General features: G+C 42.9%; 1 protein-coding gene across 2 annotated transcripts in view; it reads right to left on the bottom strand.

The window, feature by feature from the left end:
• The window catches only part of tafa5a (TAFA chemokine like family member 5a), a 111,720-nt gene that overhangs the window by 28,109 nt on the left and 59,368 nt on the right, over positions 1-24,243 (bottom strand). For both annotated transcript variants that reach the window (XM_010886984.4, XM_010886985.4), the window contains exon 2: positions 17,912-18,061. In XM_010886984.4, the coding sequence (XP_010885286.1) occupies positions 17,912-18,061 (150 nt within the window). The remainder of the gene's footprint in view (positions 1-17,911; positions 18,062-24,243) is intronic.

The following is a 24,243-nucleotide window of genomic DNA, read 5'->3' as shown; positions in this document are numbered from 1 at the left end:
CAGTTATTTGCTTTTACTTGTCAATACAGGCGAACCAGAAGTGCCTTTGCACCCACTTTGGGTAGGCGAGTTCACAAGGAGTTCATTGTCAAATTGCCCATGCGTTATCAAGTAGCGAGAGTATCGGAAATGCTTGACAGACAAACGTACGAATACACACACTTGTCTCATCAGGGCCCAATGATTTCTTATTAAAGCAACCAACGGCAAAAATAAAAACACTACAAATTCATTCCAGTGACTAATTGGCACTTCCAGAGCCAGACATACATGCTGACAGTACTGTATGTATGGGGGGCCTCGCCACTCCACACAGAGCCAGACATACATGCTGACAGTACTGTATGTATGGGGGGCCTCGCCACTCCACACAGAGCCAGACATACATGCTGACAGTACTGTATGTATGGGGGGCCTCGCCACTCCACACAGAGCCAGACATACATGCTGACAGTACTGTATGTATGGGGGGCCTCGCCACTCCACACAGAGCCTGAGAGGACCATGTCAAGTGTTCTCAGAGAGCGTCAAAGTGAACACTCCGCATAACCGGATCATTCATCCCGAGTCCTGCAGCTCGGTTAGATCGCAAGGAAGTGACAGCACGCTGTACATCCTCCTGTTCGCAATCTTTTTCGACACACTGAACCATCATTTTCAGGCACCATCCATTCAGTGTGACACCTCAGAGAGAAGAACTACATTCATGTGAAAGGAAGAAAGTCTGAAGTGCACAGTATATTTAGGTCTCTGGTGAATGCCTGGTTTCCCCGGGGCACCGTGTCCCCGTTCATGTTCACTTCCCCCTGTCTTTCAGCGACATGAACTGTCTCTCCCCACCAGTACGCAATTCTCCTGTTACACATAGCCAGCTCCTCTGCTCCTCTGTTCTTCTCAGAACTACCCCTGGTCTGTCAGCCTCCCAAACGCCGGCCTATCCTCTCCCGCGTATATCGCCCTACTTCAGGCCAGGTCCCCATGGGCCGTGGGGGAAAAAAGTGCACTTCTGTACGAGGGAAAAACCGCCCCAAGCCTTAGAATCCCTAATGCGTCTCTTTCATAGTGCACCACCTATCCCGCCACACATGCGGAGAGTGAGAGTGCGCACGTTCGTTACAGGGCTTCCGATGTAAAAGTCAGAGCCTTGGATGACGAGGCTGGAAAAGGGCATTCGTTTGGCACAGCATAGGGTGATGGTGGTCTCTTCACATCTTTTGCGGCATCTACTTTCTCTAGAAACCTTCAGGAAAATAATCTGTCCAATTTGGTAATTGGGACATCTGTTTAGCACGCAACACCTGTCAAATAACGGCCACATGTTGTATAACTAACAATAAGGCACATGGGGCTGTGGTATTAGGCTGATATAAGAGCTGTCCCGTAGGCACGACGCATCGCAGAGTGCTTGGACACAGCGCCTAGCCACGGTCCAAGATGCTGGTTACCAATGCAATTAGAGTAGCAAAGAGTCATGTAATGTCATACATATTGTATACTAGGGCTAACAGCCAATCAGCATTCAGGATTATATCCACCCAGTTTATAATTCACCATATGTAATGATGCCCGGATGGATTGAAGAGTGAAAATGTGTGTGTGTGTGTGTGTGTTTGTGTGCAGGATGACCTTCCTCGCTCATTATCCTTGTAATGGGGCTACGTGTGATGGTGAACATGTTGCTCATCAATAATATTCAAGTCACCATGCAAATGAGGTCATTCCCACTAATGATGGATGTAATTCCTCTAGAATGACAGGGGATGTCCATGGCTACCTCACAACTGGGCTCCACACACACACACACACACACACACACACACACACACACACACACCCAATCCTATTAACCCTAACCCCTAAAACACCAGCCCACATACACGCACGCACCCACCCACAGCCAATCCAATCCAACCTAATCGAACCCCAAACACTTTAAACCTAACATCTTTTCTCCAATACTAACCTCAATTGTAACTTTTACCCTAAGCCTAAGCCCTAAACCCAAATAGTTCTTCCTCATTAAGACATGTGAAATGTTTGGTCTTCGTAAGTTCAGTAAAACAAGGAAAAATACACACACAAACACGCGCGCGCACACTTGGACAAAACACACACAGCACAGTTGCTAACGTCCCGGGCCGGTGCCGTGGCTATTCCGGATCAGCTGTTATTTTTAGGTAGGAGACATTTTCTGGATGAGAGGAGATGATAAAATGACTGAACCGGTGATAATTGCAGCAACATTGGTGTTCAGTGAATTTGTGCCGTGTGTCAGGGCTGGATGTGTCACTGCTGTAGCTGAAGCACTGAACATGAGTCACAATATTCACTGACAGCGGTATCGGGTTTGATGGCGTAGTAAGTCACTTTCTGTTTTGAGGGGCCATTAAGGGCCGCTCTTGTCCGAACAGAGGAAAGTCATTTGGTGGGAGTTGAGGGAGAGAGAAGGAAAGGACTTTAGAGATTGAGAAAAGGAGAGGGCCTCTCGTTCATCATTAGTTTCATTAAAATCAAAAAATCGGGGACTGTTAGCCCAACAAACTGACTGTAGCCACAGCTCTGGCTGTTCAGAACAAATCGGGGGCGGTGCCATTTTGGGTTCTGACCCATTTCAACAGATGTGGTATGAGTGTGCCGTTTAATATCCATAGGTTATATCCACTGGTTGTGTTTTATACATGGAGAAAACCTCTCAGAGTCAAACCTAGTTACAAGCTCTGAGGTCACTGCCCACAGGCTTAGAGTAGATCACCAATAAACCCCCCCCTCTCAGTCTACCTAATCCCTAAGTAGCACAACTCTAAACCTACACTCAGTGGATGCAGGCTATAGTGTGCTTCTTACCATCCTGCTTTCAGAAGGCTCTAATCTGAGTTTCTTTGGTGTGGTCGAGCCTTATTATCAGGTCCCAGCGAACCGCTACCCTGAACTATTGAGGGGCGCAATCCAACCCCGACCCGAGATTAGCAACTTCAGGTGTATAACGCAAAGAGGATCCTTTTCTGCCAAGAAAGCTTAATAAAGAACGACCACAAGGTCACTTTTACACATCCCACGATGCGAGGTCACTTCCTGTGACACCTGAATGAACAAACGGCCAGCTCGGCCCATCCAGTGCACAGGGCCAGTTATTAACACGGGCCCAGGCTCGGTGCTCTGAACACTCCACCAGAGAAGGAGCCCTTGTCTCACGACCATATTAAGCCCTGGTGATTTATCCTCTGCTCCCGGTGAAGGAGACATCGTTTGTATTCATTTGCCTTATTTTTATCCTACATTTATCTTTTTCTTCCCGCTGCATGTCACTACTCGGCTAAAAGAGACGTGTTTCCACCCCCCCCCCACCCCCCCCCCCCCCCCTTGCCCATGAAATGCCCTGTAACTTTCCCAGAAATTGCCTCACAATAGACAGCCATTTTTCTTTTCTTTTCACAGCACCAAGGACCATTCCCAGTGACTAGTGCCTTGGTTACTAGTGCACTACTACAACCCGGAAAACAGAGCAGATGTGTGAAGGCTGGGATAATGACATATGAGTTGCAGGCTCACTGAGGGACTGAACGTGGTTCACCAACACAGACTTGCTCCAGCAGCGAGCCGCACCATCCCAAGGACAAAGGCTACTGTGACTTCTAATTCTCCGCAGGGCTTCACCGAACAATTAGATGAGAGGAGCGTACAGGGCAACTGTCTGTTGGGCTGTGCCGCTGGATACTGACACACACACAGACACACACACACACACACACACACTCACAAACCCTCACGCAGACACACACTGACGCCCAGGCCAAAACACAGACACACAGACTGGTACAGGCACGAACGCAGAGTTAGGCACACACGCACGGACGGGCGGGGCGGACAGAAACAGGACGGGCGAGCGCGTGCGCACAACCCGCACCCAAACGCATCAGAGGTCCTCTTCAGATCCACCCCGACGTATCCTGTAGATGTGTTTCATTGAGAAGACAGGGGAACAAACCTTGCCTTCCTCTCTTTCCACCCCGCCCCACACACACACACACACACATCCCTTCCAATCTCACTCTCACACCCAGCTTGTGTGGCTGGTATATCCAGCCCACTGAACACAGCTGCACTCACACATCTCCTGCATTTACAGGTGGGGGGAAATAATAGCACAACGTTACAAACCACATCCATTATTAAACAAGCCGTGTTCATGAAATTGCCAACCCAGCCAATGAGGGTAAATTACACAACGCACCGCGCAGGCAGAAAGAATAGGTGACAGCACAGTAATAATGAACAGCACCACTTCACAGGAGAAGAGATAGAGGATTATTTCTCAAACAAATATACAGAAGAGGAGAAACAACACAACAGTGACTTGCTACCTAATTATGCGTTTTATCATCTCAGTCACAATAGAGTGCCTCGCTGCAATCCGTGCCTCGTGGAAACACAGCTGTTCCGTTACTGCTTTAATGAGGGGAAATAAAAAATAATCACTTTGGTCTTATTTTATATCCACACAACCAAGATTACAATTCTTAAGACCACCCTCGAAAAGTGGTGTCACGGGCCAAAGTCTGCCAAACTTGTGTGTCTCTGTGTCTTCATTGGCTGATTGCTTACACTAGTGACCTTTGCTGCAGGTACAAATTGAGCAGAAAATTGAGCGGGACTTGAGTTAGGCTGTAGATTTCCAATAGTTTAAGATGCTACTGACTATGACCCTATGTCTGAAATGCATTACTGTCATGTTTCCAAGTAACACACCTGTGCAAGAGTCATTCGCAGAGAGAGATGAATCTGTGCAGAATTCCTCAGCAAAAAATGGTGGGAAAGTATTTGATTCTCCATAAACATTCCTAGCCTGATGTTGTCCTGAACTTTCAATTACCTTTCTGATGGATTTCAACCACTTCGCCTGATATGACATACGGTATCTTGTGATATGAGACAATGGCAAATCAGATCAGATTTCACCGCGTCCCCGCTGTAGGTCAAAATGTGCTCCCATCTCACCCAGCTGTTTTATTTCCTATAACACTTCTTCGGCAAGTACACATGGCAAAAAGAGACATTTTCTCTCTCCGACAATCGTGATTGAACTCACAGGTGCCTGACATATCACAAGGAGTTGATAGAGCACTAAGAGACAAGGCAGCTATGTCCAGCATCCACCCATCACAGCGGACAGTACTGAGCAAAGATATAGTGTTCTATGATGAAACACAGGCCTGTGACCTTTAAATGTGCAACAACGCTGTGGGCATTGCGTGCTTTCAGTCTCTGCAGCTGCTAGCTAACTCTGTCTGTGTCTCTTATGACGCTTAAACATCCACTCTGTGCACCGCTCATTTTCAAGGGAAACATACAGTATGGAAGGTTCAGCTATTAACACACAATAGTTGTTCCTTTAGATAACAGAAAATATAGGACAGGTAGCACAGAGACGTAGCTGGCTAGCTAGTAATATACAGTAAACAAAAACAAAAAAACGTTAACAAATGTTTGCTTGGCTGAAAGAACATCCCACAGTGATTTTAATCAAATCAGGAAGAACGATTTAAGCAAATGACCCCAATCCTAATTCTAGTATTTGCCCCTTGTTACTAGTCAAAATCAAAGAATAGCCCATGTTAGATCTATCAGCTGTATGATATTTTACATAAACACCTGGCTGATCTGTTGTTGTTGTATTCTGGAGAAGTCATCACATTGTCGGAGAGGTTTAAAAGCTCTTTGAAATTGAGAGAACAATTATGAGAGGTAAAACTGATGTACAATGCCTGAAGCTATAAACGTGTATCTATATCTGTGTGCGGGTGCAAGTGTTAACATTAACAACAGTGATCAGAGGGAGTGGGCCCTTTTATGCTTTCAAATCATTAAAAGCTGTGCTCATTAGGGTTTCTTATTTTTTTTGGGGGGGGTACTATTGAGACATATTGATATTTATTATGTTAATTTGCCCACATAAATGTGGATTAAATAGGATACATTTCTTTCAATGTTCTTTTATTATACATTTGTATTTCAGTTTGTGTTACCAAACCATACAAGTTATTTAAGATTACCAGCACCCAGGAGTGAATCTAATCCAGTACAGCCCGGTGCAGCGCCACTGCTAAATTGTAGGGATACACCATAACAGCAGAAACCTGTTTCCATAATTTCTACAAAATGCCAGGAAAAACTTAATACAGCGTTATTTAATGTTACTGAATACCTGCTGGTTGAATATCAATAATTGACATGATATTGTTTAGTATAGCCTACAAAATGAGTCTGACTAACACCAACATTTTGCAAAAGTGGGATTTGAGTGGCCAAGATAGAAATGTGTCTACAGTGTCAATTTAAGTGCTGTGGTCCTAACGGCAGAGTCACCAAATGACGTTATACTGCATTTTTCGTCAATTCAAGTGCTGTGGTCCTAACGGCAGAGTCACCCAAAGACGTTATACTGCATTTGTGTTTTCTTTAGTATTTTAAATAAAAATGTATCAGTTCCATTAATCGGTCTGCTGTTGGATGGTGGGATCCTTTTGAGTGATCAAATGAGCACCGTTTGACTTGACTGATACACAGTGAGATGAGAACTTCAAAACTGGTCTTCTTAAAGCCAGTCTGACAGCACGCCGCCTAACAACTTGTGATATATTATTGTTAAAACGAGTTAAGAGCTAAGATTTGGGAATAGAAGAGACATGATGACTGAGAGGCATTCCTTCGGCGTGTTTAGGTGTGTGGCGAAACGTGTGAGCGACACAGGGACTGAACATGCAACCCTCGGAGCAACTGTGCAACTCCGAGCAGACAGCTATGAACCGGGGGGGGGGGTGCATGAACAAACTTATTAACCCCCGCCCACATATTGTACTAGGCCATAACAAGTGAAGCAAGCAATGACATCCATGCTATATACATGGGGCGGAGGGGGGGGAGAGTCATCCTTTTGTACTGATGACAGATGGTGGAGGGAGGTCAGAGGTGAATTGTTTCTTAGGGGGTAATCTTTACAAGACCTTACATGCTGTACTGTAGATTGGCACACGGCTGACCCTTTTATCTCCATGGAAAAGGCCAGGGCAAGGGCAAGTCTTCACAAAGTGTCTCAAAGAAGGAGAGCTTATCTAGAATGATGTCAAAACGGCTAAACTGTTCCTAGATCAGCAATTTGTGTTTTTTGTGGGGCCTTGGGCTATGGATTTACAGATCAACATACATGAATGTACCATAGATTATACCTCTAAGACCAATGTCACTACAGATGCATGATGTACCTTTTAAAAAATTGCATTTTCTGTTCTGCAGGCTTTCATTTTATTTCAAAGGCAAAGCACTTACTGTATATCATAGTGGGAATGAGATGCAGAAGAAGTAAAGGAAAGACAGAGTGAAAGAGGAGATCCCCTGGAGGAAAGATTGGTTGTGAAATGTAAAATCCAGAAAGTGGTTTTACACGGCTCTACCTGACATTTTGGTAGAAAGCTATCCCTTTAGTATTATGACTATATAGATGATATGCACACAAATTAGACTTTAAATACACACACTGTCACACAAAAAAACTATGGATACTGAAAATGTTGACAGGTTTACTTGTTTAAATGTTGACAGGTTTACTTGTTTAAATGTTGACAGGTTTACTTGTTTAAATGTTGACAGGTTTACTTGTTTAAATGTTGACAGGTTTACTTATCTAAATGTTGACAGGTTTACTTATCTAAATGTTGACAGGTTTACTTATTAAAATGTTGACAGGTTTACTTATTTAAATGTTGACAGGTTTACTTATCTAAATGTTGACAGGTTTACTTATTTAAATGTTGACAGGTTTATTTATTTAAATGTTGACAGGTTTACTTATTTAAATGTTGACAGGTTTACTTATCTAAATGTTGACAGGTTTACTTATTTAAATGTTGACAGGTTTACTTATTTAAATGTTGACAGGTTTACTTATTTAAATGTTGACAGGTTTACTTATCTAAATGTTGACAGGTTTACTTATTTAAATGTTGACAGGTTTATTTATTTAAATGTTGACAGGTTAACTTATCTAAATGTTGACAGGTTTACTTATCTAAATGTTGACAGGTTTACTTATTTAAATGTTGACAGGTTTACTTATTTAAATGTTGACAGGTTAACTTATCTAAATGTTGACAGGTTTACTTATCTAAATGTTGACAGGTTTACTTATTTAAATGTTGACAGGTTTACTTATTTAAATGTTGACAGGTTTATTTATCTAAATGTTGACAGGTTTACTTTCATGCCTAAACATAACCTTACCCTAACTCCGACTCCAAACGTAATCCGTTACACCTACCCTTTTTAACGCTGATTGTAATTTTTGCCCTAAACTTCTAACCTTAATACTTAACCCAAAACTAAAATGCATTTTTCAGAATGGGGCAGCCTGTCACCATTAGTTGCCGTGTTCTAATTTAACCAACATTTGGAGACAGTTTGGTCCCCGTTTATATTGTTAAGATGTACACAGCAAGTTGCTGCTGCTACTGTTTATAAATCTATCCACTGTTACCCCTCCCAATATGCACATAACCCTAAAATACCACCGCACATCAACTCTGGAATTCCCTGTTTAATTTAGCAGGCATTTTTTTATTGAGAAGAACTTACAGCAGTGAGTGTATACATTTTCTGGTACTGGCTCCCTGTGGAAATGAAATCCACAAACCTGTCGTAAGCGCCATGCTCTGCCAACAGCTACACAGTAACGGGCCAAGTATATCCAAGTTATTTCTACCTATGTCAGTCCGTATTTTTCCATTGTTATTCCTATTCATTTCACTTAATTCAATATATACCTTGCGTTGCCATTCTCTGTATTTTAATTTTTATTTCCTTCTGCATTTTTGGAAAAGAAGAATTTCTCCCTTTAGTTTTTTAGGTCTCATATCCCACACACTATTTGATTTGAGTTATATTTACACAAATGTGACCTTCAGGTGGTCCTCACAATGTAAAAACCTATATTTTAAGCCAGAAACGTGACAAACTTTTTAAACTGGATCATTCATATCCTGAATGTTGATTGACTTGAAAGCCATGGCATATGAGATCGTATATCACTGGTAGACCTTTATACAGGTCTAATAGCGTCAGTAACCAGTATGTAACAGCAACAAGAGTGTTTCCAAACATTCTGAGATACTTTGCGAAGCTCTCAGCCGTGGTACATTGGGCATGCAGTATACACATTGCTCAAATATGGAATCCAATCACAGAATTCTATGGTGTCAATAAAAAAAAAGAATTGTATAAAAAGTGATTTAAGTATTGAGTCATGAAATAGGAAGACATCACAAATACTATTCTGAAATATTCAATGTCACCAGAGTTTCGCACATGTCGCAGATAAAGCCTTAAGGCCTTTAGTCCTTGAATAATATCACGGGTTCATGTCATCTGTTGCCGTAACTTTTATTTATAGCACCACCTATCCAGACGAATGTCTATAAATTAAAGTTATAAAGAAATAAACAAACAACTACATTGGTACCAGGCTTTGGAGGCAACTAGGCTTTCACATGCAAATATATGCACTGTCATGCGCTAGGGGTAATTTACTGTCAAAGTGCATCCCAGTTTGTGAGCTAATAGTGCATATGAAAACTTCAAGTCACACCTGCAACACCTGCTGAATTGGATGGAACAGACTCCCATCACAGACTACACAATGCAAACCTGCATGAAGCTCAGCCCCATGAAGTTCATTGTGCAATCATGTCATCTGTGTATTGGCATGTCTGCTACTTTAGAGTACCCTATAGGAAACCCCTGTTAGTCTTTCTTTAAAACATGATTCCTATTATAAAAGTACAAGGTTACCCCAGTTTGACAGGGTTGTCATTGTCCCCAAGGCCAGGTTTTTTTTCAGGAGTTACAAATCAGATGTTAAGGCCTTGCCTTTATGGTTCTATGAATTTGAGTTGTTACATTTCTCCAGACCCATCCCTCAGCATTTTACCCAAACAATGGTGGTGTGACCTCTTAGCAATTGGAACCATTTTTGGTTTTAACATGTTAACAAGAGATTAATCATGTTACCTCGTTAGGTTACCAGATCAGGAAAAAGTATAGGCCCCAAATTGTTATTTATTTTGCCAGACAGGGACCACCTGAAATGGCCTATGGTCAAATAATAACAAAAGCCCATTGCTTTTTTTAGCCAGATAGCTCCCAGGCTTTAAATGGATTTAATATTCTCCAAAGTAAAGATTGCTTGCTGGGAGCTAGGATTTAGCTTCGCAGGGCAGATGAAAAGTAGTGACACTGTATATAGCCGCTGGGGTTTATAAAGTCTGAAGTAAAAGAATAGTATATGTGCCTGTTTTTGGTTACGCACGACGAGAGCTGTTTCAGGCCATGAAAATGTTTCTGATTTAGATCCACAGTGAATAAGAGGTTGGTAAACCCTTCCTTAGAGCCTGTTTAGCAGACCCACTTGAGAGACACTGCTGTTTTTGTCTTTTGCTCCACATAAAAACAAAAACATCCAGCTTCGGCAATGTTGTCGGTCGTTCAGGATACTGCTAAAAAAAATCAGGGAACACGTAATCATAACAGTATAAAACCATGTCAATTAAACTTCATGGATATCAGTTTGTCGGGTTAGGAAGCATAAGCCATTGTGAATCAATGTCACCTGTTTTGGTGCAGCTGCACTGGAGAGGCAACAGCAAGACAACTCCCAAAAAGGGAATGGTTTTGCAGGTGGTGGCCATAGACAATTGCTCTCTCCTTATCCTTCTTGACCGATTCTTCTCTAGTTTTTCATTTTGCTAGTGTCCTTGTCACTACTGGTAGCATGAGGCGGTACCTGCAGCCCATTCAGGTTGCACAGGCAGTCCAGCTCCTCCAAGATGGCACATCCATATGTGCCCATCGCAAGGTTTGCTGTGTCTCCCAGGATCTTGTTGTTTTCTTTGCTAAGAATTTGAGAGAGAAAGCTAAGCTCTACCCCTGAGTGCCACAGACTGTCTAGGAGCTCACTAATGCCTTGATCCAGGTCTGGGAGGAGATCCCCAGGACGCCATCCGCCGTCTCATAGGGAGCATGCGTAGACATTGTCGGGAGTGCATTCAGGCACGTGGGGGTCATACACACTACTGAGTCACATTATCAGTTGCCGTGATGAAATTCACACAAGTTGGAACAGCCTGTGATTTCAGTTGCTTACTTCGATTTTCGGTGGGAGTTTGAATCCAGCCCTCAATCGGTTGGAGATTTTCCATTGACCGTTGTTACATCATTTTGTTCTCAACAAATTACACAACGTACAGAAAAAATTTATATCTTTAATATATTTCATTCATCGAGACCCAATGTGTGATTTAAGTGCCCCCTTCATTTCTTTGAGCAGTTTATTAACTATACAAAATTCATACTGTACATTAATTCATGTATTTCAAGATGTGACTAGAAAGAAGAAACCGTGTGCCCTTTTTTAGCATTACACTTATCCACCTTTCTGTTAAAATGTAAGTGATTGTAATATTATGGGCAGATGAAACTTTACTGCTGAACTCAGATTGACATTACAAAGTTTGATCCACCAAAACAGAGGATTTTGATAGTCTGCCCTTCAGGTAACCTCAAGGTGAGGGTCATGTGAGATGACATCAATATCTCAGAACTATGCAGTGAGCAGATCGAACTTTCTAGTCCCAAGGTTTCAACACGTAGCTGAGGCTTTGAGGGGTTAAAGAAAGAAGTATATGAAGTAATTCTTAATTGTTCCCACCGCGTGGCCTTCAAAACAGACATATCCTTTAGACACACCCACCCACGCCCACCAGGAGCTTTACTTCCCTATTACGGCTACACATTTTCAGGGGCACGGAGGCGACGCAATCGAGGCAAGATCATGGAGGAGTGTAAAAAGGAGCATCGGAGAGCAGCAGGGCCAGGCGTTTAAGCGCACTGCGGCACGCCACAAAAAGAAGGAAGGAGAGAGAGACACGCAGTGGAGGATGTGGAGGAATGCCACTGGGGCTTCATCACCAGCAGGAGAAATGTCAGAAACGAAGATAGAGGGAGAGGAATGGGGAACGGCAAGAAAGGGTAGAAAGAGAGAGGGGGGGGGGGTATGGAGCGGTACAGAGTCCGTAGGAAATGGCTCAGCCACAGCAAGGTCTATTAAGAGCCAATCCATAACGAGAAAAAAGGAGAGCGTGTGAAAGTAGAGACAGTGGAGGGGAGAGAGAAGAACTCTCTGGTGTATGAGCTGACAGTGGTGCTCGCTGTGGTTAACACTTACTGAAATGAGAGCTAGGTGTTTACATACGGTGATAAGATGATGGATGAACGACCGCATGGGGTAGGAAGGAGGGACATAACACATTAGTTCAGTTGGTTGAAGTAATGTGTTAGTTACGTTGGTTGAAGTAATGTGTTAGTTACGTTGGTTGATGTAATGTGTTAGTTCAGTTGGTTGAAGTAATGTGTTAGTTACGTTGGTTGATGTAATGTGTTAGTTCAGTTGGTTGATGTAATGTGTTAGTTCAGTTGGTTGATGTAATGTGTTAGTTCAGTTGGTTGATGTAATGTGTTAGTTCAGTTGGTTGATGTAATGTGTTAGTTCAGTTGGTTGAAGTAATGTGTTAGTTACGTTGGTTGAAGTAATGTGTTAGTTACGTTGGTTGAAGTAATGTGTTAGTTAAGTTGGTTGATGTAATGTGTTAGTTCAGTTGGTTGAAGTAATCTGTTAGTTACGTTGGTTGAAGTAATGTGTTAGTTCAGTTGGTTGAAGTAATGTGTTAGTTAAGTTGGTTGAAGTAATGTGTTAGTTACGTTGGTTGAAGTAATGTGTTAGTTAAGTTGGTTGAAGTAATGTGTTAGTTAAGTTGGTAGTGTTAACTCTAAATACTGGTTGAGTCGCTTCAAATTCAAATTTCCATCACTGTAGTGTTTTATTGAAAGTATTGTGTTGTAAGTATCATATTAGTTTAGTTTACACATGAATAATTAATATAGGCTTGGGATGAGAGAGGTGCATAACATACAGGATTTTTTTATCATTATATAAAAAACTAATCCAACGAGGATCAATTTTGACGGTTTCACTTAGTGCTAACATTAAACCACAGTTTCTTTACAGTAGAAGTTTCTTTACAGTAAAGAAAAACATAAAAAGCACAGGGACAAAACAGGCACTGACGCAACAGATACTATGATATACATCACTAAAAAGGAAAGATGTTAAGTGGAGAAAAAGCCCAAACTTTTATGCAGGAGCTACTATTTCATATATAGACCTAATCCTAAACTACTTGCAGCACTCAGTAATTGTATCTTAAATTGTGCCATATTTCCTACATAGTGTCCTACTTTTGACCATTATAAACGTCCATGCATTACAGACACACTGAATATAAAAGGGATTATATAGCATTATTAATTAAGGACAGTAGAAATGGAAGGAGGACACATCAATAACAACTGATGTTATCAACTGCTCGGGACCTTCGAAAACATTGCACACCTAGGCATCATTGTTGGCACAGAAACAGGAAGTTATGTGTAGCAACAGGAAGTGTTTAATGCAGTTGGTTAAAGGAGGAAGACTGGTGCTTTCATATTAGTGCTATATCATCTGTGATATTAAACATTAAGCTGAACACTATATTCTGTCATGCATAGATAATTACTGGATCAGGGGACTATCAGGGGAGACATTTCCTGAAGAGATTCCTGTCAACTCTACCTGTTTTCTTTCATTTTTATTAGTAAATAAGTGTGATTCAGCACCAACAGAAATAAAAAGAAAGAAGGGTGTAAAGTTAATAGATGGGAAAAGCTGTGCGTGGGAATAACGGCTCTCACATACTTTTTATTTCTATGCTAACATCTGTCACATGTCAGCAGACATTCCCGAAAGGAGAAGTATGCAGGGTACTTTCTGTATTATATTTCTGCCTGTCATAGAGAAAACAACCTACACAATATGATTTTTGTAAACCCACCAAAAAACGACTTTGATGTGACTACCCTAGAGAAATAACATTGCATTAGGTTTAGAAAACAAATTCAGAGTCAGTCGAAGTGTACTCCTTAGAGTTAGTGTTTTTCTCCATCTTTGGTAGCAAAAAGAGCTGTGAAGGCTCAACACTCGACAGTTCTCCAGTATTTTTTACTGACAATGTTCTGGGGAGTTGAAATGTTGAGAGAGCTAGTGGAAATGTTCAGAATCTCAATGGACAGCAGTTTGTTATTTGCAGAGGCCCTCTCCAGATTTGTTGTTCAAATTTTATTTTACCAATGACTGTTAGAATAAGTTGCAGTTTTGTAACACAGTTACATAAGAAACACCGAACAGAAAATACGCTAAAGCTGCCCAAATAAATCCCCAAAAGGCACGTTTAATTGACTATCAAATTCCCCCACCTGTCCCTCATCATGTGACCGCCAGGAACCCTTTAACCTCACACTCAGCTCTATCAGACTCCAAGCCAACATTACATGTGATGTTCTTACAGAGATGCTGACCCGATGTGGAAGATAATAAGTCTCACTATCTCAGGGCTTTGATATGTATTCCTGTGGCCTTTCCCTCCCCTTCCACCCTCCCTCCCTTCTGCCCTTCCTTCTTGCTCCTTTCCCAGCCCAGAGGGCAGTTGTAGCCTGCCCAGAATGACTGCTAGCCTCACCAGTCACACTAGCCTCCCCCACCAGGATGCCTACAACAGGAACCCATTATATCACCACAGCACTAAATCTCCTCTCAGCACACAGCACTGGCTCCAGTGCTTGCAAGAACAGCTAAAGCAGCTCACGCTTACAGAGTGGACTGAACGGGGAGGTGTGTGGTAATCCAATTATTCCGATATCAGAACAAACTGTAGTGTCCAAATAATTGTGTCAGTGTTCGTTTTGGGATAGAATGACTATTTTTAAACTAATAAGCCTTTTTTTAAATGAAGTTTTCATTACCCATGTGACATTTTTACATACAAGGATGTACCATAACATTTCAGATGAGTAACTTGATCTAAAAAATATATATTTACATCTATATCTCCCTATATTGAAACCATAGTCAAATAGTCTAGCTATAGATGTCTAGTTTAGGCAGATAGCTACTGTAGGAAACTCAATTAAACATACAAAAGTGCATAAATACTATGGCACCAACAATTTCCTTGGTGGAATGAAGGATTGTAGAGAGTTACAAGGGATTGTGGTAAGCTGAGCGCCAAAAACCCTACTAGCAGAGAGGTATATATTTTTCTAAATCCAAATCTGTAGCCACTGCTGGTTGATGGCCAATCATATCAACTCTGCGACATATGGCTGAATAGAGTTGCTTTGTTCAGCAAAGATGACAGACAAAGATCCTATGATGGAATGGAAGCAACCAAAGGTGTTGTTAATCAGGATTTCACCGTTTCAACAGTTCTACTGTGACTGGATTGTAAACACCTAATAGAGTATCTTCCAGTCTCTTGGAATAACAATACTTTGTCAAATAAAGAGTTGACGTCAAAGAAGAATCGCAACATCCTGGTGGGACTGTATTGTTGTTTGACAAAGCATTTTCATTTCACAAGACAGGAAGAGACAGCAAGCGACAGGACTAATACACACTCTTCTATCTTAGCTCCGAGACATGCTAAGACCAACAACTGTCTCTAATAATGATGCTCTTGAGAAAACAGATACTGTTTCAAGCACTTTTTAAGATGTATTATGCTTAACATTGTAATCGAACTGAGCAAATACCTATGAGCACAAGACTTTGAAAATATATATTTCAAATGATTTTGCTCATTGAACTAAGAGCCCTGTGACATTCAGCTCCCCCTGCTTTATACGAAATTAACATGACAAAAAAAAAAAAACACCCCAGAAAAAACGTGCCGTCAAATGTATCGCAACGTTTCGGTAACACTGCTTAATCCTGAAGGGACCCAGCACAGAGACAGACGTATTTGTACCTTACAAACGTACAGAGCGCCTAACCTGGACTCAGCCTCCTGTTCAACAGTGTATCGTGATTACACTGATTCCCATGGGACACCACCGGCCAATGGAAGACGCAGTCTCCTGGCCCTGTCTGGTGCTATGTGTAGCCAACATCATTAGCACTGTGTCCACTCAGCAGCCAGCAACCAGGGGTATAATCAATGTCAATAGCCAACACACACCCACCCCTCGCTCCCTCCCCACACAAAACAAAAGCCTACACGCTCCACAGGATGGCCTCTCCACTCCCAGGCCCCCCTTGGAGAAGATAGCATTTCTCCGTCCATGGCCCCTCGACAAGCTCTTCAGGTAATCAGTGCAGTGGCCCCTTCACTTCAAAACAACACTCCTTAACAAGTCCAGCCCTGTTCCATCTTCCGCCCACCTTGATAGAAATCAGCGCAGACACTCTTGACACATTGTTACAGGAAAAGAAAAAAAGAAAGACTGTGTGAAATGGCAGATAAAGGGGAGTCTGTATTAATGCAACTCAAGACAGCGTCACATTGGATTCACCTCAACCGGGCTGAGAGGAATATTTCGGTGTGGAATTGAGATTTGGACCAAGAAGGATTGCGTTGTCCTGGTTTGTTGTGTCCCGTGGAACGGATGGTATGACATAACATGAAACGGGGCACCTTGTCGGATTTAATTCACTGTGTCCATGAACAACCTGCTTCCCGGACTCCGGCAGCACATACACAGTGCAGCGGCAAATGCAGGGGGGGTAAACATATTCTTCTTCATTCCCAGGATTCAATATTCTGACGACTTTGGAAAGATCATCTTGCCGAAGCTGATTGCATTGGTGATGATGAGTCTCATCCGGATGATCCTCCACAAGAGCTAATCCCCAGGATTAAAGATCGATTGAGGATCGCCCAAATGAAGGTTCTTTGAGCATTTTCCATTGTTTTGCATATATCATTACGGAGGCACAAACCCATCGATTGGGCCTCATTTTCACCTCCTCATTAAGGAAGGACGTGGTGTCAAACAAAAAGCCTAATGTTGCTTATGAAATGAAGGACATTTTACAGCGCTGGCCCAGGCCTCAATATGATTAGCAATAATTCAAATGTGATTCTTTTTTTGTTTTTACTATGCTGTCTCCTGTTCTCCCCTGGCAGACTGGCCACTCCCTTGTGTGTCTGTGAACAAACAGCAGTGGCTTTAGGGGGGAGAGAGGAAAACCAGGCACACGCCGTGACACAAATATCAAAACCCTTTGTCAACGCAGTGTGCCCGGGGTGAGGTTTGCGCGCGCGTGTGTGTGTGTGTGTGCGCGCGCGCGCGCGTGTGTGTCTTCCAACTCACAAGCTATATTGACAAGAGCGTCAGTAAAATAGCAATAACACTGGCTTCGGGTGGAGGCAGTACTGCTACTGGTGACAGTGGTAACTTGACAACCACAAGAACGTGAAAGCCTGTCACGGATGAATCCATGCCAAAGAAGCAGATAATGTGAAGCATATGAGTGATTTCACGTGAAACCCACCAAGACGGGAGATAAGGGATAAGGCCATCATATGGCAGTGATCTTTCCACTAAAGGACCATTATGAGGATTCAATTTCATTAGAACACCCCCCCCCCCCCCCGCCCAGAAATGATGCTGTTTGTTCTGGTTTCAGGGTTTCGTCCTGGAATCAGTCATATCGAAGGTTCTATATGACTTACCGACATGATGTTGCTTAGCTCCTTTAACAGTCTTTCTGCCAAAATGCAATCCCAACCCTTACGAATTGCTTGAAACACCCCGTTATATAACGCTGTTCCATGACCCTGGTTCTTAGCTCGAACGCTACGCATTACACCATGTCTCTTCAGTGTCAGAGACACAGGTTCATTTCAATAGCTAATATGTCCAATTATAAACTCCTATAATGGACCAAAGGGATCCCTCCAAAGTTCAGGTAAACGAGGAAAACAAGGCTTACCGTCCACACACGCAGGCATGGCCCTTGTCGTCCCAGCGATCTGGCCCTTTTTGCAGGCGCACCGTGCCGTCTGCCTGGCGATGGTCCGTCTGGGCTGGCTGCTGTCCCTGTTCAGCATCACAATCTCACACGTCCCTGCTGCCAGCTGACCTGGAAGTGACATCAAAACAACAAGAAAGAAAACAGGACAGAAGCACATAAACATTACAGAGGTATGAAGCAACGTGCAAACCATCCTTAGTGTTGACGGGTCTTAGCGAAGTGTTCAGCGTTGGGTGTTTCCGTCCAACAAAATGAGAATGGAATCATTAGGCTGACAGCCAATGTGTAGAACATACCAGGAAAGATTGTGTTAGAAACATACAGCTCAGAATTTTTTTTTAAGAGACCACTGCACCTTTTTCTTTCCTTTCCTTGAGTGAGAAACAGGAGGGTTAAAATTAAGAGACCACTGCAAATTGAACGCTTCTGTTTCCTCACTCAAAACTTTCCTTTTCCACTTTTTTGGAAAGGAAAGAAAAAGGTGCAGTGGCCTCTTAATTTGTTCCGGAGCTGTATGTTCTACCTTGGTGTACCTATTCAGAACACATCACACTGAATACTGTGCGTCATATCCTTTATGATACCTTTCTGTTAAATACAGATCAGAGACCCTTGTTGTCATTCATTTGTGTCATTCTGTTAGGTGTTAATACACTTTTTGTAGTTTAATACCCAAATTGACATTTTTCCAAAACATATAGTTAAAGGTGACACTCAACTCTTTCTGCAACTGAGTTTTGGGAAAACATGTTCACATCAAAAACGCTAAGTTTAACATTCTGTTACTTAACTTATTGCAAATGTTTTTTTGTAAAAATGTTTAGAGCAAACTGTCAAAAACAGTCACTGAGCACAAGCTTGTACAGTTTATTTAAGTAGTCTGGCATAAATTGGAATTCAAAGTATACACATTATCCTGTTATCGTGGAATTGCCCTGAAGCAAAAAAAGAGCTAATAAAAAATTCTAAACAATCAGTTGAGTCCATATTAGAGGAACTGTTTATATTCTAACATGTATTAAAGCTCCACTGGAAACAAGCAGATTTGAGTAATTCCTGTTCATTTCTCATTAATTGCACATTATTTCAGCCTACCACTGTGGAGGTGTTGCCTTCATTAGCCATTAATGAAATATATGAATACTGATGAACTCTCACTTTCAGCACAGCATCCCGACTGGTCCCTGAGTGATTCAACCAGGTGACCTCTGACCTTTTAGACACCCTCTTGCTGTTGGCCCATCAACCACACACACACACACACACACACTCCTGTACGACGCCCTCCCCCCGTGCTGTTCAGCCTTTAACCCGGGCCTGTGTCGGGAGTCCCAGGTCTCTTCCGGGGAGGGTTAGAAGTGCAAGGCAGGGCTAATTGTGATTGGCAACCGGGTCAGAGGTGTGATTTAATCTGGCCTTTAGTCAACAGAGAAAAGTCTACAAGACATAATTAACTCCAGAGCGGGGTCATTCCCAGGGTAATTGGGATCCATCATGACCAGGATGCTGAGATGTGGTGGAGACCATAATGTGCAGCAGGGTAAGTCTGTTGATAGCAGTAGCAGCTCACTACCCACGGAGGAGGTAGGTGTCGGTGTCACTTTGAAGCGCATGCTTTCATATGTTCACTTTCACGTTCAGTTTTCACTTTCAAATAACGCCAGTTCATTCTTAAGCCTTTTCATCTGTCGAGGCACAGAGATGGACTGGCCCGCCATGATACAGAGAGGACACTCGGTTGTTTAATCAACCCCATGTTCAAGTAGCCAACCAATATGCATTCATTACCCAATCAAACTAAATTCATTCATCCATGCTGTGTAAATTAGGGGAGCCACTATTTAGCTAAAATGATATATACTGAACAGTCCCTCTAAATAATGTATATATCCTATTGTAACGGTTTTGTTCTCTTTCTCCCTCTCTAAAGATATACCCTACCTACCTAGTTCTCTCTCCAACTCACTTTCTTCCACTACTTTTCATTTTCTATTGTTCTGTCTCTATTTCCCCGATTCAAGATATCTTACTCTTCATCCGCACATTCTCACTCTCCCTCCACCCTGCCTCTGTAGAAAGGCGGAAAGTATCCCGAAAGCACTTATCAGCACGTATCTTTAGTGAATGCGCCTAGACGGATGAAGATCGGCGGAGACAGAACACAGGGCTGTTGCTGCGTGTGATGGCGTGTGACGGCTTGTGTTACAGGAGGTTGTGATGGCGTGTGACGGCGTGTATTACAGGAGGTTGTGATGGCTCGTGGAGGGGCTGTGATGTCGCCTGCCTTTGCGCCACCGCATCATGTCTGATAATCTCTGACTGTGTCCCTCGCAGCAGGGGCCTGTGACTAGAGCACAACGCTGACATGTGAGTCCTGTACAGCATCCCCTTCATCACCCCCCCCCCCTTTTTCTTTGTATTCCTCCCGTCTCTGTCACTCGTCTTCCTGCCTCCGAGGTTCATCACGTGTTTCACTGAACTTCCTCCCCTTCCTGCTGCTTCACGCTGCCTCCGTCCGCCCTATCTGCTGTCTTGCTCCACTCTCGTTACGCTTTTCCCTTTTCGTTTTCTTCTCCTTCTCCCCCATTGTCTTACTCGGCTTTTCGTTGAGTGTTTCACTTCGCTAACTCCGTGCGCCCCGCCCCCCCCTCAACTTACACTTCCCCTATATTCCCCACCTCCTTTTCCTCTTCCTTCTATTCTCTCGGCCTTCATTACATGTTTTAATTTAACACCTTCCTGCTCTCCGTCTCCTAATCCTCCCGCTTTTCTTCCTTCTCCTTCCAGCCTCTCCGGCTGATGCAGGATAATGACTTGTAATTAAGTGCAGCGCGTCATCCCAGTGGCAGTTAGTTTTTATTATTTTTACACCTTGCTACAGAGGAGCCACTCACTGCCTCTCCTTCTGTCAGAGTTCCCCTTTGAAATGATTATTTCTTTCTTCAGTGAAGATGAGAACGTTTCCGCGCCTGTCGTTGTGTCATTATATTACGGCGAGGATCACTTTGGAGATGGAGCAGAGTGTGTCATATTAGAACAAAGAGCAGGAGCGTCTCCAGCTGCTTTCAGCTATAGGCAGAATACCTCTCCAGACCTGCCCCACTGTTTAACTGTTAATGACTGGTTGTACAGAGTCCAAACGGTTTCCTTTGAGTGCTGGTGATGGTACTAGAAGCTGCTTTCTATTGAACTAAACACTGTGAACACTTGGCTGTGTGAAGAATATATATGGTGTGGCATCTTCCACCTCTGGGATTTGTATCAAAATAAGTGTGTCCATACCGGAAACGTCTACATGTGATTCATTGCCAAGAACGCAATTAGATGGACACCACTATTCACATAACGTCTGATACACAAAAGTGTACTAAAGTTGTATGAAAATATTGTGGACTTATTCCAAATAAAATGTACTCATTAGGGAATGTGAATCGGCGGAATACTGTCTGCACTCTGTATTCGTTATTCTTTAGGCCTGTGCGTTATGCTGATGGCATCCCCACTTCGACGGCTTTTGTTGGGCTTGAACAAAACGAACGTCAGCACGGCGATGTATGATTTTTCTCTATCAAATCCTGTTGTCACCCGGCAGTCAGCTGGGTAGGCGAGATAGCTGATTAAAATGTATGTGTCCGGACCTGCGGCAAAATGAACCCTCCGTCTACAGTATAGAAGATGGATTAACATGGGTAAGCATACAACTAAATACACAGCGAGATTATTGACACGTTCCTAGGCTTTATATTTCTGTGAGCGCTCCCAGAAACGCATTAGGATCGGTCTTTCGCACCAGGTCATTTGACAAGTGTCCGACACAGCAGCGAGCACACAAGGCCGAAATGCGTGATTGATTTTGCGTTCGTGTCGACGCCGTTGGGCCCCCGAGGTCTCAGAAGTGTGCTCATTAGGATTTTCTGCGAGAAGAAATGCTTTAGCTGGCCTTTTTTCTGCACTTCGGATGCAAACGCATCTAAAACCGTTCACCTCATGCACACGTCTTAATCTGTGACACAGCTGAATCAAATGCTCGGCGAGGGGTTTGTATTTTCATTCATCCGCCATGAAAATATAAACAAGGTTAAAAATAATCAGAAAAGTGTTAGAAAACTGCTGAAAGGGAAATTACTGTATGGATTCTGCCATTTGACATTTCTATTTCAGTGTCTTTCCTGTTTTCATTCTTTTGAACTGCAATGTAAATTCTGACTCCATTTAGATTTGACTTAGAGAGAAAAAAAAAACAGAAGCGAAGAGAATGAAAACATTATTTCGCTAATTAACACTTAAATTCTTGGCGTTGCATACTGCATGTAGCCCTCATGGCGTTTCTGTGGAAGAGTTAGGACTAGATAACGAGACACTTGAGTACAACCCCCCCCCCCACCCCCCCAATAAAAAATACAAAATGCCTCCCCTCTTAATAAAAAGCCTCAACAACTCTGAGCCCCTCAGCAACAAAATAACAATGTGTTCCAGAGCAGATAAAGCCACTCCAATGACTTTAATTCAGTACATATCTCTACAGTATAAGACGGGACACATTATCTGCCAGTACAGGCTCTATACAGCCAAAGATGGGAGATCACAGGTGCACCCTCCTTCACCTCACACAGTCAAGTGCCAACCAGACGGCACAAAACCTAACAGAGCATAGCCCATTAATTAAACATTCATGCAATACACCGAAACACAAGTAATCTTGGCATTATCTGCGATAAGAAATCCACCACAAGCACTCAACGGCATTATGCAGACATACACAATGTCCTTCAGGGAAGTGTGGCAAGAACTGTACAATAAAATGTGCTTCGTCATCCGGTCTTTGTCTCTCGGAGAGACGCTCCATGCTGGGCGTGAAATCCAGGTTTGTGAGACTTGCGCGTAACAGAGTAGATTCTTGCTGTGGTGAATGTTTACTGCTTGGCTACGAGTACAAAATGTAAATGTCGCACAGGTGCTGAAGCAGCAGGGTAAAAAACAATGTTTGGGTGCTTAAAAATGGTTCTCACCAAGATTCATGGTAACAACTAAAAACACTAAATAGAAAGCAGGCAATGCTGTTGCGTTTGTCCTCTGAGAATCAGGTAGGTTTCGACAACAAAATCCATTCGTTACTGTATCTCTTGGAAATGTCCTACTGAATTTCTTATGGACTGCAAAGTACAGAGAGCTAACCAACTCAATTATTAAAGTCCATTGACTCACCTTACAGGAGAGACTGAGTACTACTGATTCTGTTTCATGCATGCTTTTTAAGTTTCAAGTGTAACAAGTAAAACAGCTGTGCTGAGTTAAGTTTCTGGCTCAAACCCGCTCTAGCTGCTATGTTAGAAAACTTTGCATTTTACCACCTTAATTCCAGATTCCTTTGTAGGTTTCCTTTACACACAGTGTTTTTGTTACTTACAGTACCATCACTGCCTTTGAAAGGACTTCAGTTATATTAGGACATTTCAGGACATTAGGAACAGATTGTAAAGGCAGGCAATAAATAGAATTTGATAGATTCATCTCCAACCACCTTGACTTCACCTGAAAGATAGAAGGGATGCAAATATCTACACCTAGACACTCACACACACACATTCCTGCCAAAATCCCTTCTTCAAACGCCAACAGAACACACAGTCCCCTGCAACTCCACCCACTTATCGACCCTAAGTTAACACAAGGGGACAGGCAGCCATGTTCCAGCCAGCTGAAACACACCCACACACAAACAGGTGGTTTAAACAGAGGTCCATTTTAGTCCACAACAGTACCATACAGCTGTTCACACGGAGAAAGAGCCAACAACAAGCTGAGTTGACTCAAATGTAATTCATAAAATGTAATTGATTTAATAAATTAGGGAAACCTTGATGACACTGCCTACCCTTGGGCCTGGCGGGGGAGATTCAGATGAAGTCTTTTAACCAGCTTAATAAGGGTCCGCAAAAGCCAGCGCAGCTTCCCAACCCAGTGAACCACCAGGTGGGATTGAGGCTCACCGCCCACCGCCCTCATCCTGACACACACACAGCTACTGCCCGCCCAGCATGAGACACTTCATTATCTATATACAGTACGGGGCTGAGAGAATACACGCTGTTGGTAGGGAAACAGATCCGGAATGAGCAGCTCGGGCCTGCTTCCAGACGCCTTCGCTCGCAGTAGGAGGATGTGGTGGGCATTTTCCCCATCACTGATTCAGCCGGATTCAAAGAACCGTTTTATCACACAACAACACGTTTACTGTACAGCACTGCAGCCAGGCGCCAACGAGAGCTAGCGGTCCATCAGTGCTGCCA

Source organism: Esox lucius, chromosome 23 (genome assembly GCF_011004845.1).
Source record: "Esox lucius isolate fEsoLuc1 chromosome 23, fEsoLuc1.pri, whole genome shotgun sequence".
NCBI classification, from domain to species: Eukaryota; Metazoa; Chordata; class Actinopteri; order Esociformes; family Esocidae; genus Esox; species Esox lucius.
This window is presented reverse-complemented; position numbering and strand designations above follow the sequence as displayed.